This window comes from Meles meles, chromosome 13 (genome assembly GCF_922984935.1).
Source record: "Meles meles chromosome 13, mMelMel3.1 paternal haplotype, whole genome shotgun sequence".
Taxonomy (NCBI): Eukaryota; Metazoa; Chordata; class Mammalia; order Carnivora; family Mustelidae; genus Meles; species Meles meles.
The window spans coordinates 3,344,765-3,360,756 of NC_060078.1; the positions used below are offsets into that span (position 1 = coordinate 3,344,765).

Here is a 15,992-nt window from a genome sequence, read left to right on the forward strand (position 1 = left end):
CCTTCTTAGTAGGCAATAATATTTACATAAACAAGGCCTTCATATTATCCTTTTGAAGGTTCTCTTCCCATTTCAAATATTGTTTAATACTGAAGATGGATTTTTTTAATCAATCTTTGGTAGTACTCTTTAAGATATAGTCTCTTCTGACATTTTGCAGATCTAAGATTATTGGTAGGTCTTGTTATTGTCTTAAAATTACATTCACAGGGGCGCCTGGGTGGCTCAGTGGGTTAAAGCCTCTGCCTTCGGCTCAGGTCATGATCTCAGGGTCCTGGGATCAAGCCCCGCATCGGGCTCTCTGCTCCGCAGGGAGCCTGCTTCCTCCTCTCTCTCTGCCTGCCTCTCTGCCTGCTTGTGATTTCTCTCTGTCAAATAAATAAAATATTAAAAAAAAATTACATTCACAGCCTTCTTTGTAAAAAAGTACTTAAAATGGCAGAATTTTTATAATAAACATTTACCAAGAGAAAAATGAAAAATAAATTAGAAGAAAATCAGGAATTCTCTTTAAACATGATGGGAACCTGCCAGTGCTCGGAACTGTACTGAATCAAGCCAGGTACCCAACGGGTCTGTGAGGAAAATGATACCGGGAATGCTTTTCAAGATCACCGGTTCTCTGGCCTGTGAACCGTGTGTCCAAAGGGCCACTTCCCTTTTTTTAAAAATCTGGGCCACTGAAGAAATTTTGTTCTGAAACCCACTAACAAGGAAAACAAAGGCCCCACATGCAATGCAGAAACACTTCAGAATTATTTCCAATTGCTTGATCAGGTCATGGTTTCACACCTCCAAGTAGAAGACACAATGACACAGTACATTTCAGCGACTTCACAGGAAATACACATGGATCATGGCATGAATCACATCCAAAACGTGTTTGTGGGGTACCAGTCTCACCAGGTTGAATCAAGACCTCGGTCTCTAGAGAAGAAAGGCTCTGAGACAGGTTCAAATTGGGACATTCACCAGCTAAAAATATCTGAATGAGAAGCCTGTGATTATTGTCATAGATACCCGCAGAAAAGCTGCAGAATGTTCGCTGTCAGGAAATGAAGCTGCTGACCCTTTCCCCGCACTATCCTTTCCCCAAATTAGGACCGAGTCTCTACCAGGGACAGACTGCCTCTCTGAGGATCCCATGAAGGAGTGCTCAAGGTTAAAAGCTTCACAGAAGAACACACATGCCTCCTGAGTTTCTGCCTAGCTCTTTGTACCTGGCTCCTTGGCCATCCAGTGCCCAAAGCTGGATGGAACTGACCTCTCTTCCAAGCTTTCCGGTGAAGCTAATTCTCTGAGAAACTAAGAGAAGCACCCGGACAACCTCTAGGAGTCCCTATTTCTTGCTCACTAGACATCCGTTGTCTCCGTTTGGAACTACTCTCCAAGAGCGAGATCTTCTCACCGCAGCTCTGTTGAGTGGCCAGAAACCACAGACGGGGAAGGATGGTTGCCATCTGTCCAGGAGATGGAAAGAAAGGACCACGCAGGTGAATGCGGGAGTCAGACACATCAACACAAATGACTGGCCACTTCCTTGTTGACATTTTGTCATTTCACTCACGGAACCACGAGGATTTTTCCCGAGGAGCTGCTGCAGTGAGCTGGAGAAGCCTCATTGCCGGAGGTTTCACTTAGAGAAGAGCAAATGCCGGGAACCGTACTCACTGCTTTTCCCGGAGAAACGGACCACAAGGACTAGTACGGTGGTTCCGAACTCAGACAGTGAATTAGCAACACATTCTACTCATGTTCACACTTTGAAAATACCAAGAAAGCGTGCAGTCCTTCCGTCGGCAGAGGGACAGATAAGCTGCGGTCCATCCAGACGATGGGATATTACTCAGCACTAAAGAGAAGCAAGCTTTCAAGTCATGAAAAGACACGAAGGAAAGAGCCAGTCTGGAAAGACGGCATACTGTAGGATTCTACAGAACTATATGACATTCTGGAAAAGGCCAACAAATGGGTACTGTAAAAGGATCAGTGGTTGCCAGGGGTATGGGGGAGGGAGAGATGAACAGACAAAGCACAGAGGATTTTTAGGCGAAGTGAAATTATTCTGGACGATACTGTAATCGTGGATGCATGTCATTTTACTCTGTCCAGACCCTCAGGATGCACAGCACCAAGAGCGAATCCTAATGTAAACCACGGGCTCCGAGATAATAATGTATCACTGTGGGTTTGTGGATTCCAGCAAATGTATCTTGCTGAGGGATGTTGATTGGGAGGGAGGTCGTGCCTGTGTGGGGACAGGGGTGTATGGGAACTTCCTGAGCCTCCCGCTAAATCTTGCTGTGAACCCAAAACTGCTCTTAAAAAAAAAAAAAAATCATTAAAAAAAAAATAAAGCTAAAAAAAGAAAAAGAAGGGCGCCTGGGTGGCTCAGTGGGTTAAAGCCTCTGCCTTCGGCTCAGGTCATGATCCCAGGGTCCTTGGATCGAGTCCCGCATTGGGCTCTCTGCTTGGCAGGTAGCCTGCTTCCTCCTCTCTCTCTGCCTGCTGCCTCTCTGCCTACTTGTGATCTCTGTCAAATAAATGAATAAAATCTTAAAAAAAAAAGGAAAGCTTAAAAAAAAAAAGGATACGTATCTTTCATATGGAAGCAAGCAAAGGGTAGGAGGATGACAGGAGAATTACATCAACACAAAGGCCACAGATGAGTTCATGACCACACATCAAGCATTTTAAATGAAAAAAAACCACATTTGCAAGAAAATAGTTTCACTGATTTTATGAAGGCTTTCAAGAGGACATTAAAGTTAACCTATTTACAAAAAAGGAAAAACATTTAGAGAATTATTAGATTATTAGAATGTGTCTGACCTTTCATGCGGTTGTCAAGAAGGGGTTTAAAGATTCCTTCAATTTAGGCAAATGGACTCGTTATAATAGGTAGGATATTATGTTACTTAAAGAAATAGATTAAGAACTTTATGAGACAAGGTTCATTTCCAATTAGGTTCAACATCAGAAGAAGCATTATTAGGACTTTTATTTCATTTAGCCTGAGACTTCTATGTGCACGATGAAGTTTAAATTGGTTTTAAAGAAAATGCTTTATGATGATGAAACCAAAAAAACCCCGATAATGAATATATTTGTGATTAAATCCTCATTCTTCCTGTACACTAGAAATTAAACTCTGAAAAAGAAGGAATTTATAAAGCCAGTGTAAAAAAAAATCATCACCCTTAAACTCTGACACATTATTAAGAAACGGACACTATGTAAATATCAAAGATTTCAGGGTGTAAAGGAAAATCATGCAGAAATTGCCTAGTCAGTCCGTGAGCAAACCGGAGTAAACCTGAGGACGCCGGATGCAGGGAGCCGAGGGATGAGCCCGAGGACGTGCTCGAGAGGAGACCAGTGTCTCCCGACGCCCGTCTACCACCTTGACTGCCACTGGATATGTAGTAGCAAGAAGAAACAGAAATAGAAGGTTCCCAAGCTTGCTTGCTGCCCACCAGGATATCTACTTCCTGTATCATAGATTTTTCTTTATAAAATCAGGTCTTGACATACTTTTTATTAGTGTAATCGCTAAGAGATATATCTGTGTATATATCCATATGATCACTACTTGAGAAAAATGTTCAACACGGGGTTTTCAATATTCTTCAAAATGGGTAGTATTGCTTAACTTTTTTTTTTTTTTTTAAGATTTTATTTATTGGAGAGAACATGCGGGGAAGGAGAGAGGCAGAGGCAGAGGGAGAAGCAGGTTCTCTGCTGAGCAGGGATGCGTGGACTGACCCCGGGACCCTGAGATCGTGACCCGAGCTGAAGGCAAGTGTTTCACTGACCAAGCCACCTGGGTGCCCCAGGATTGCTTAACTTTTAGAAAATGTCCCTTCTGGTGCTTTTCATCGTATTTTAAAATATTAAGAATAAAAAGAAGACACACCAAATAATACATTTATTTTAAAAAATAAACCAAACCCCCCAAAACCTCCGTAGGAGACGACAAGATGAGCCGACACCCACAGAAGCCCCCCGCCACCCCCTGCCCTGCACTTACTTCTCAGGCTCCCCATGCTGGGCGTGGGGTGGGTCCGGGGGGGCAGCGTGCTGCGGTAGGGCGGGGTGGTGCTGAACAGAATGTCGTTGGGCAGGGCCTGGTCCAGTACTGAACTCCGCGAACTGCCGAAGGAAGACCCCCTCCGATTGCTGCATACGCTCTCATCTGAGAGCGTGCGGTGGAGCGATCGTCGCGGAGACAGGTTCCCATAGAAGGAAAACTAGGGGTTTAAACGTAGCGGGAGAAGGGTAAGACAGACACGAAAGAGTTGAAAGCCCGGAACTAATTGGACTCAACCCGGGGGGGACACACACCCCTCGCTCACTCGGCTCTCTGGATTCTCCCCAGGCGGACACGCAGGCACGGAGCATGAGCTCGGGAATGCTAAACCAGGCATGGGGGTCATCAAGGCACACGAACCAGGGCTCTGGTGCAGTTATTGGATTTGAATGTTTTCCTCCTTTGACATTCTGAGAAACACTGTCATGAATTAGACATGCACGGCTTTGTCAGTTCTGAAATGTTCAACGGAACCTCCATAACCTGAGAGCAATGCCAGCTCCTGGAGCCGGAGAAGGCTGCAGTTTCTGGCATACGCGTTCAAAAAGCACACATAGCGCTGGCCTGACTTTAATTTGAATGACTACATTTTCACAGGAGGCGATTTCTGTACCCGTCCACTGCATGGGAGGTTCAAGGCCGTCTAAGTCGTAATAAAACTACTTTGAACACGGTCGCTTTCTAGGCCGTGCAAACAGGTTTGAGAAAAATGCTATCAGTCCGGGAAAATCTTGTGTCCTCAACAGTCACCACCCACAGAAGTCCATTACAGTTGTCGAAAAATAGAGCTACAGAACCAGATTTAAGGGAATCACTGAAATGATCGTCCCGCAGAGGGTGAGGAAAATTCTTATGCAAGAAGCAAGTGGTCCAATACTCAAGAAAAATGAAATAGAATCTGACTTTCCAACTTCTGCTTCTGAATACGGAACCACATTCCTTTGATACAAACAACAGTAAAAGCCAGAGCGTCGGCATCAAACAAATGCATAAGTTTTTTTTTTTTTTTTTACATTCACATTTGTGAGTGCAGCAAGGAGGCTAAAAATATTTCTATTGTACGTGTTCCTTCCATTCTCTCAGGCCTGTCCAACTGATGAATGGTAACTGGAATGCGTGGAGACTACAAAGTTAAATTTACACCATGAAAAGAAGGTGATTTGTCTCAGAAGCGGGGAGGGGAAGACCCACATACCAAGGAGAAGTTCATTCCTATAAAAAGAAAAGCTATTTGCACTTCTCGTACACCCAAGCTTATACAGTACCATATACGCAGCTGGATACAAGTTTGGGGGGAAAAAAAGGGACTCATTATGATTGACTTCTTCTGGGATTCCCTCTTCACACACACCAGCAGGTCCTTCAGAACGTGATTACAGGAGCATGAGATTAAAGCGGCTTTGAGGTAGTATCTAATTAGAGTGTTATTCTAAGAACACAATTAGGTTAATTGCAGTATTGTTTTATTATAGGGAAGAGAGAAGCACACAGACTTGCTGTTTACCCTGATCACAATCAACATGGCAATGCCTGATTTTTTTTTTTTTTTTTTTTTTTCATTTGGACAAGATCAAGCTCCGGATTAGATGGGAAAAGTCCCAGACTCCCTGTCCGCTCTACCCATGCCAGTAAGCTGCCTTCCGAACCTCTCCGGGGCTCGCTCTGTTGAGTCATACAACAAACCCTGAAGAGGGTCAGCGGTGCCCAGACTAATGGGTAGAATCACGAGGGAGAATGCATGCGGGTAGGGGGGTTCCTGAAACTTCTGAGTCTCTTCAGACCCTACGTCGTTGTGTCTGGTCATTTCAAAGCCTCCCAGAAGTTCGCTAACCTTTCTTCGCCCCTCCTCCGCGAGCGGACTGTCAGGAAGCATCAGTTTCAGGAAGTCTTCCTTGGACAGCACGTGTTGCGTTTCTGAAGCAGGCTCCCCCACCACCGTCTGCCGAGCCGCCGTGGACAAGAGATCCATCTCGCCATACAGCCTGTGGAAACAAACCAGAGGGGAAATTAAGAGCAGGGTCAGCCTCCCTGTCGAGTGCCTGAAGCCTGAAGGATTGAAATCCGCCGTCCCGACAACCGCGGACTCCTGCGCGCGAAGCTTAATTATTAAGTCGGTTCATCGTCGCCTCCTCTGTGCCGGACCCCCGCGTCATTTTCCATCTGTGAAAGGAGCTCAACTGCAAAGTCAGAGTTCTGAATAATTCAGAACGAGATCAGATCCCCGAAGCTCTGGATGGGGAGAAAAATAGAGCTCGTTCTTTTTTTTTAAAAGGCCATGTCAGAAAACACATTTTCAATAATTCATCAGAGATGATCATATGTCCTTTGCAGGCACACTTCCTCGTGTTTCTTAGAAACTGGAGAGAGGCTCTCTCTTGTGGCTGGACAGCCACACCCCCACATCTCACCCGGGCGACACGGAGAGAGGCACCCGAGGGAGCCTGAAGTTTAAGAGTAATCGATTCGGGCGTGTGCCAAGCATGTTTTACCATCAGTGATTCCACAAAGCCGTTTGGGTAAAGCAAGCAGCTGTCTCCTTTAATTATCAGGATATAACGATGTATTTACGGACAACAAAAGACTGTCTCAGAGAATTACTGTTTTCAGCTCTTTTCCAGGGAGAAAACCAGGGAGTCATCTTTAACAGGTTTGCTCTGGGCATGCATTCTGAGCAAGCAGACATTCCTGGGGACACTGGGAATCGCTGGTGGCTGGACCGTGGGCAGAGGTGAGAGCCATCCTTGCCGCACGGCCTGCAAGGTCAGGCTCCAGGAGTCTGAGGTTTGGGGCCGTGGGCGCCGTCACCTTCACTGAGACAGCTCTACTGAAGAAGCGGGGCTGACGTGTCACAGGGCGAGAGCTCACTGGGAAATGACCGTGGTAAGAAACTGACACGGACACGCTCCAAATGAACAATGGTCATCCAGAAGTCTCTGCGGCTTCTGCTTTGTTTCTGGGGTGGGTCAGGTTCAATCAGTGAGGGTTCCACAGTATGGTTTTAAAGGGATGACTGGGAACTTCCGAATTCCACGGAACTTCTGGAGGGCATAACCGGTTTTCTATTTTGTGTACAACGAGACAGTGATATTCTGTAATCCTCTGGGGTACAAACACACTAAACGTGGCTGATCCCTTTCTGAGCATCATTCCGTGATCTGGTGGGACACCTCGTTTTCAGTCTGCAGGGGTGAGAGATTCATCACTTCCATATTAAATAGAGTGTTTCCTTGTTTTAGGAGCCCTTGACTTAGCTGGTTGGGGTCGGGGTTGCCTAACTCCGACAGGATGGGTACAGCCCGCCACACTGAGACCTGGCCTGAGCACTGCCCTCGTGTGATGTCCTGACACCCACATCCACAGACCCCTTCCTCACAATGCCCTTGAGGTTGCCCCTCTCTGACTGTAAGTGCCATCAAATCCGCATGTTAAAACACACAAACTCTGGGGGGGTTCTGGAGAGACAAATATCCACACAGGCACCTGTCGCCCTTTCCCGACTCTTTGAGAGCCCTCCCCGCCGACAGAGCTTCCGCACAGAACTTAAAAGGCTTTGGATGAATTAAAGAGGCAGAAATGCCAATGTTATCATCAGGGATTTACATTTATGGTCAAAAAGCGTGGTTATCATTACAAAATTCCTTTCTAAATAACTCATATGCAACTACTAACATGACGGTTTGTGTATGTGTGTTCTAACAAAAAGATTGCTCAGTTTCCACACTAAAATTATTTTTAATTGAGAAAGCAGTATCAGGCTCTCCCTATTTAAGAAGTGGGATCATTCTTTAATGGGAAAAGTGATACTAATTTACCAACCAAGCTTAAGATCTAGAAGAGCTTTCTGAAAATCACCGCAGCCCCCAGGGCACCCTCTAGGTATTCTGGTGCTGATGGGACTTGGGGACACAGCTGAACACAGGGACCTCATAATTTGGTGCATGGGAGTTGTTTGTTTTTTTTTTTTTTTCCCTAAGGCAGTCCTTTTAAAAAATAAACCAGCGAATAGAGAAATAGCTCTGACTGCCCTTGCTTTGCATACTTGAAATGTGATTTCTTTACCTGTCTCTTCAAAGAGACAGCAGCATAATTTCCATGTGTCCTGTCAAACGGATTATCAGTGTTTTTTTTTGTTTTTCTTTTTTCAAACAGGTACATAACATCCCTCCCTGCTTGTCCCCGTAAAACCTAACAACTGAAAGGGAAGCCAAAGTCATGTTAAAATTAGGTAAACTACATTTCCTTTGATGATGTCACTTACACAACAAATTTAAGAAACACACTCATGGACACTGCGGGAATTCAAATTGCCCTTGAACTTGTTTATTTAGAGATGGGCTCTAGGGTCACACCATCAGTAGCACATTACCGTGAGTCTTCTACTGCAGGCAGCTTTTTGGAAATAAGAATAAAGAACAGGGATTTCTCTTGCATGTATATGCAAATGTCAAGGAAAGAGAAGACTTTCAAAGAGAAACATAAATGTGAACATTTAAGAAGTTAACAGAAATGTTTCCGGATTACTCCTTTTAGAGAATATACTTCTGTGGAGGGGGACAAACACACGTGTTTAGTCGATCCCCACAACGTGTAAGGTTGCCTAGGGCCGAGCCGCTGTCCGCCTTACCCCTGACACTCAGCCACTTCGGGGTCCTCAGGCGGCGGGCTGCCCTCCGACTTCTTCCAGCCGATGACATACTTGCTCACTGACCCTTGCCTGTGGTAGGGCTTGGACACTGACCCGGGGACCTGCTGGGCACTGCTGTGAGACACGATGTAGACTTTGGATGTATCCAGAGAACCACTGTTCTTGGAGCAGTGAGTTGAGGGGCTTCCTGAATGGTGTGAACCACTGAGGAGAAAGAGAAAAACAGACAAAAGCTGTCGTAGAACCAGATTCCGGCAGTGCTGGCATGCCTCCGGATCCGGGGCATGGCGCGTTACCCCTGGGAGGGTGCGGCAGACCCAGCCGTCCTTCCTCCAGGGGCCAAGGATGACCATGTGTAATCTGTATGCCTGTGGCTGGAAGCATGTTAACAATCGGAGGAAAATCTGAGAGAAACACAAGTAACATATTTATATTGATGCTTCAAAAGGTGGGAAACCCCAGAGAAGGTCCTTAATCTCAGCAGCTGCCAGGAAAATGCCAACACAAAGCACGACAGAGTACCACGCACACTGGCCACAGGGCAAACACGGGAGCGTCTGACAGTGAGTGTCCAGTGTTGGCTGGGCCGGGGAGCCAGCACTGGTAGGAGTGACAAGTGTGTCAGACAGTTTGGAAGGCAGGCTGGGCATGACCTGCGAAGGCATGCGGGGCATGGCGTGTGACCCAGCAATTCCGCTCCTCAGTGGACACCGCAGACAGGCCCCTGCACGGGTGCGACTGGAAACGGGCAGCAGTGTGGACAGGAGGACTGATCTTAATAGATCCCCAGTGGCGCCACCTCAATCATCAGTAGCCAACTAGACGGTCAATCGTTAAACAAGAACAGATAAAGGGGATGCGCCGTGAATAACGAACTGAGCCCACAAACAACTCGGGTGAGCCTCACAGACCCCATGTAGCAAAAGAAGCAAGTGACGAAGAATTCGTCAAGTGTGATTCCATTTTTAAAGGAAATTTAAAAACAGGCAAAATGGCATTGGTCAGAAACACAACATATTCAGTTAGTAAAACAACAAGGCGACGTGAGGGGCGGAGGGATCAGGAAAGCAAGTTCGTGGCTACTGAGGCAGAAGGGAAGGGGCTGTGGGTGGGCAGGACACGAGGATCTTCGGACAGAGAAATGCCCGTTCTGCATCTGGGGGCTGTGTGCGTGTTCGCCGTATGACCACACACTATAACGGCCACAAAATAAAATTTAAGTGATGCAGCCCCTAAAACAAAACCACAAAATTTTTAAAGTCAGTGTTTAAACTAAGGCCAGAAGGACTCCCCACTGACTGCATAACCACCTCTAGAAATATAAAAGCCTAAAGACCTTTTTTATTTCAGGAAGACTGACAACAGAATGTCTTACAAAAAATGAGTAAGAACAGAGATCAGGGGGATTACTTTACAAACACGAAAAAATGTAAATGTTTAAATTAGTGTAGGCCTCCTGGTGGGATGAACTATAGCCTTATTCTGGAACCCCTGAGAAGCACCTTCCTTCCTGAAAACCTACATAATCAAGCAAGTATCCTTTGATGCAGGCACTAGGAAAAAAAATGTCCAAAATTAAGAATGGCTATTAAAATGGACTTGTTAGAAACGTTCAAAAGGAAATAGGGTAACAAAATAAACCAACTCATTTTTGAGGGTTTACATAGCTGGAGACACTGCAGTAAATGAAAAAATTAAACAAACGAACAAAACAAATAAAACAACTCATTTACAACTATGAAGGTCCGGCATTCCTGCGTGGGACTCAAAGCGACTTCAGTTCTGGGCTCTAGACTCTGGACCCTGGGGGGAGACGTCTTCCTGCCTTCCCATGCCCAGAGCTGCCCAGGAAGCAGCAAGGACTAACTAAGGCAGGGAGCTGATGAACTCTTCCCATTTACTGGAGACACACCTGGGAGTCACCTTCCAAAATGAAAGCTCTCTATCCAGGCCATGGGGTCTGAAGGCCCGTATATTGTCCCTGTAACCTGCTTATTTTGAAAAACTTCAGATCTGGGGATAAGGTATAAAAACAGTAGCAAAACGCCTGTCTATCCTTCATCTACAGCCGCTGTTAATATCTTGCTACATCTGCATTATTCCTCTGTCTATATATTCTTCTCTGAACCATTTGAGAATCAGTTGCATGCTTTGTGACGTCATATTCCCGTATTTCAGCATAAGTCCCTAAAAAGGACAGTCTCCTTCTTTTATTCACATGGTAATCACATGATGATCACACTCAGGGAATCACACATTAATGCAACACTATCACCCAATATATGGTCCGAATTCTAATCTCCCAACGGCTCCCAGGCTTATGGCACTAGCTTCCCCATTTGGAGCCCAGTGAAGGATCGTGCATTGACTTTAGCTGCTCAGGAGCATCATGTACCTTGAAGCCTTTGATTATCCCTGAGATGTTTTACCGTTAAAGTCTCAGAGGTCCCCAGGTCTGGGAAGGTTAACACGCTGCGTAAGCCACTCACACCGCCCTGCGGAAATGACCGAGATGACGTCTCTGGAGGATGTACCGTGAATAAGGACAGCAGTCAGAAACGGTTATGTGCTTTCCCATTCATTTTACAAAAGCTGTTTTGCTAATTCAGACTTGATTGTACACCAAGAGTAAAATATTTAACCTGAAACTCTAAGAAGATCTTGGGGTCGTGGGTTTGAGTCCCACACTGGGTATAAAAATTACTAAAGAAAATAAATAAACTTTTAAACTCCTGGAACAAATGTGCTGGATCGATTTGATGAGCAATACGGCAGGACTCCAGGCTTAGAGCAGAAATGTCATGATAAAGGTTTCCCCTGAAACGGGTAAATATTCCAGAATAGTGGCAGGAAGCTTTCTATGAATCCTTCCCTTCTAGACTAAAGTTCTTATTTTCCAGTTTCACCCCCAACTTCCAATCAGTGCCACTAAGGAAAGGGCATGAATAATAATAAACAAGAATTGACATGAGCCCTTCTGTAGGAGAGGCAAGAACATGAAATTATTATTTTCTGCACTTGCTTCATTTCACTTTGCAAAACCTTGGTTAGGTTGATACGGTCCTGCTTTGGGTTCTGAGCGCTTATCTAAGTGTCCTGCCCTCACAGCAAGGAAAAAAAAAAAAAGAGGGGAGGGGTTCCTGAACTAAAGGTCTGAGCAACAGAGACAGCAAGCTGCATCCCGTGCTTGTCCAGCTTTCTGGATGACTCCCGCATACCCCTCCACCTGCCACAGTCGTTTGTCTTAAAGAGTTTTATGTCCCCGTCTCCCTCGGCCCAGTCCCGGAATCCCACCACATACACAGCTCTGTGCACGCTTTCCTCTCGGACGGCTGCTGGGGAGCGCAGCGTGGGCACTGGGACCGGTAGGGCTGATGGTACCAGAGCAGGCCATGCAGTGATCTGCGCTCCTGAAAATCAGACCTGGGACCTGCGGATCCCACGTGCCTCCCACTTCTCCAGAGAAACCCCCCAGCAGGTTTGTGAACTCAGTCAGTAAGCATTTACCAAGTACGCTGTATGCCCTCCATCGTGTCCCAGGGAGTCCAAGGCCACCACGTGCAGAGAAGCACACACAGTGGACAAGACAGGCCAAGTGCGTCCCAGCCTCCGCGACGCCCCAGGAAGGCACCAGGGAGCTACAGCCCTGTGCCGGGAGATGTACAGAAGGCACAAACCATTTCAGCCAGGGGTGAGTGCTAACCAGAAAGGCAAACAGGGGATGGGATATCCAGAGTGTGTGGGGGCAGTGGTGGGACCTCAGCCAGGGCGGTTGGCCCTGAGGTCAGCCCCTTACAACGAGTTCGTTCTGCTCCTTCTGCCACCTGGGCTACTCCCAGTCACAACTGTGGCCTGTGGGCACCAGGCCTCGGCTCCCGGGTGACCATGCTCCAGCCCGAACACAGACAGGGGAGGAGTGCAGGGGGCTGGTGGTTCTGTCATCACAGACACACACAGCCCAGTCAGGGCGCTGGCCCTTCAGGGTCCAGAGAATCTGACAGACGTTTTCAAGGGCAAAATTCCTGTTACCTCAACCTGCAGAGACTACAAATCTTACTGCAAATATTTTACATGTAAAGTACAATATATTTAATGTTCCACATATTCAAGATAAAGTATTTTATACATACATACACGTAACAATCTTTAAAATTTTTAAATATTTTTAAAACTTCAAGATATTTTAAGTCTTATTCTCTCTAGTCCTCCTGCACAGGCCAGGGGACAGACAGGAGGAAGGTTTCAAAAGACTCAATTTAATGACTGAATTTCATACTGAGCAAAAGCCTACAGTGTAAGCTGAAATGTGGCTTCACAGTCCCTGTCCGCTAAGAACCACAAGAAAACCCTGGCCCCGTGGTAAAGGATTCCAGCCCCTCAGCATGTATCATTTCCCCAACAGCTGTGCACACGTTCAGTTTCAAGTGGTAGAAAAAAGCAATCAATCAGAAATTTAATCTCCCACTGTTATATACTTTCTAATAGAGTCACTCATTAATTTAATGAATGGGTAAGGTATTCAAGAAAATCTCCTTCAAATGCCTATAAATATCCCTGCCTCTATTTATAAACGAATGTGCCCTCCAAGCAGCTTCCGCAGAAATATCCCATAACAGTGCTAAAAAATTCTATTTGCGATGCCCGTTACATTTGTCTAACCAGGGATCCTGAAGTCAGCTGTTTTACCAAACCGTAGACTCCGAACAAGACATTAGGAGGGTTTAGCATCCCAAGAGGATTTCTGTAGTATGTCCAGTTTTCAAGTGTCCTGGAAGTTGGACAGGAATCATGCAGGTAACCAAAGTCCTTGCTGGTACGTCTATATCATATAAGTTATTCATCACTAAACATATTTCCAGTCAAATTATTCAAGAGAACCGGTAAACAGTAGTAAGAACATCTATTTTAGAAAATAATCTCCATATCCTAAGCCCCCGTGCCCCAACAGGAGACTGAGTGTGGGGGGGGGCCCTTACAATTCCCCTGTCTGGCACCCGCTCCCCCTTCTCCTGCTGGAACAACACCCCGATTTTCTTCTGGGGAAGCAGCTGTCTTCACCACCCCTCAGCTGCATGGTACGGGCCCAGCAAGGTGGCGGGGGACTGCTTCCCTCAGACAGTGAAACCCCCTACCACAGGGGTAAGGCCAAGGGGACATGAGGAGGGAATGTGGAGATGGCGGGGGTGGAGTTTTTGCCGAAACTAGAGAAGGACCACTCTTTCTTTCTGTGGACCCTGGGGCGTGGGCTCAGGGGGCCTGCAGGCGACACGGCCATCTTGGACCAGGAGGTGCCCCCTGAGACGTCAGGGGTTATCATGTGGAGCTTTAAGATGGGAGCTGAGCCAGTCTTGGGGGGTTACCATGTAGCTGCAAGCAGAAGAACCTTGACAGTTCTAGACCTTTACATCACAGGAGCTAAAGTACTGCCTACGTCGTGTGAAACACTTAGTAGGGAGTTTGACTTGTGACATGAATGCCCTCGAGTGACACAGAAGGTCAGTAAGACACTGATGAAGGGGGGGCCACAGGGCAAGAAAAGAGCAACAGCGGCAGTGAATATGCACGCGCGTGTGCGAGGCCCACAGAAATGACCTCCCCTGACGTTCAGGGCAGATAGCTGAAACGTTCTGCGTGCTGGCTTTGAGAACGGGGCCGCGGATCCTTCTGTCTCTGCCCACTGGCTGCATAGGGGGTTGCCCCTCGTGGCTTCAAGCCGAGATCCTGCGAAGTCCCCACAGGGACCGTGGGAGGAAGGGAGAAGTTCCGGCGGGCAGCAGTGGCCTTGAGAAGGGCTCTGGGGGAAAGCCCGACAGCACCCGGGAGCTGAGTTAGGAAGCTTCGCAGACAAGAAGGGAAATTCTCGGATGGTCGGTGTGTAGGGGTTAACTTCTGTCCACCACCAACCCTGAACTAATATGGATTTCTGTCTCGTCTCTGACAGCAGAAATCACAAATGATCGAGGGGTTTTAAAACCGCTGTACAGACATACATTACGGACGAGTTTAAACTACTTGGAACTTCATGCTAAACATCCGCACTTGGAAAACACTTCCTATAAATTTAGCTAGTCTTTATTTAAAAAAAAAAATACTGAACTGATGATCTGAAAATAGTCTCGGACCTCGGGTACCCCCGTTTGGTAAGGGGGCCTTCAGAACGCAGAAGCCATGGGCCGACAACGCAGATCCCTCTCCCCAAGTTACCGGTGCGGCAACCAGATAACTGTCCAGCTTCTGTCCACTTCTCCTATAATCAGTTCCTTGTAGGAACCGATTAAACTGGCAGAGAGAGGTCAGTGGCCTGACTGGAACAATTCCTACCTGTGTGTAGCTCCCTCTGCGGCTGAATGAGGGAATCAGGCCACAGCCGCCTGCTGTACAAATCTCCGAACCACACTTCTGATATGAGCACTTTGCTGAAGTCCGGTGGCTGGGCAGCCTGGTGACAGGCTACCTCGCTGCTCCCGTTTCGGGCCCCTCCCCGACCCCCGCAGGACCCAGGGGCACCCTGGGGCACTGACCTGGAATGCGACGAGATCTCGCTGAGGTCCCCCATGCTGCCGTCGACCGCGCTGCCCGCCGAGATGGCAGGCGCGTAGCTGTGCACCGCGAACATCTTCGCCGGCTCGTCATCGGGCCCAGGGATGTCGGCAGAGTCGGCCCACTGCTCGGCCCGGCTGTGGATCACTGACCTGCTGCCCGCCAGGTGCACGGGACCCAGGACGGCGGCGGGCATGCAGGGGGCCGTGTCGATGCCGCTGTCCGTGGAGGCCCCCTTGATGTAGGTCAGCCCCAGCAGCTCCGGGTCCATCAGGTCCCCAGACCCAAAGTGCTTGTCGTCGCTGTTGCTGGACGTGTTACTGGAGAGCGTGTTGCTGCTGGAGTGACTGGAGCAACTTTTGTCTCCAATCTTGGGAAGAAGAATGGAAAAGCTTCAGACAGAGCCCCTACCTTGCTTCTTCTTCTTTTTTTTTTAATTTTCATTTATTTGACAGATAGAGATCACAAGTAGGCAGAGAGGCAGGCAGAGAGACAGAGAGGAGGAAGCAGACTCCCCGCTGAGCAGAGAGCCCGATGTGGGGCTCGATCCCAGGACCCTGGGAACGTGACTGAGCCGAAGGCAGAGGCTTTAACCCACTGAGCCACCCAGGTGCCCCCCCTACCTTGCTTCTTTATGAAGACGGTTAGTCTCACCCAGACCCCCAAAGCTATAGACCAGAGGATCACACCTGAACCCTTTCTACCAGCTCTTCAACG

General features: G+C 47.4%; 1 protein-coding gene across 8 annotated transcripts in view; it reads right to left on the reverse strand.

Annotated features, from left to right (window-relative positions):
* The window catches only part of SIPA1L2 (signal induced proliferation associated 1 like 2), a 219,112-nt gene that overhangs the window by 21,918 nt on the left and 181,202 nt on the right, over positions 1-15,992 (reverse strand). For all 8 annotated transcript variants that reach the window (XM_046027135.1, XM_046027137.1, XM_046027134.1 and 5 more), the window contains 4 exons: positions 15,257-15,645; positions 8,715-8,939; positions 5,922-6,072; positions 4,031-4,250 (listed from right to left, as the gene is read on the reverse strand). In XM_046027135.1, coding sequence (XP_045883091.1) covers positions 4,031-4,250; positions 5,922-6,072; positions 8,715-8,939; positions 15,257-15,645 — 985 coding nt within the window. The remainder of the gene's footprint in view (positions 1-4,030; positions 4,251-5,921; positions 6,073-8,714; positions 8,940-15,256; positions 15,646-15,992) is intronic.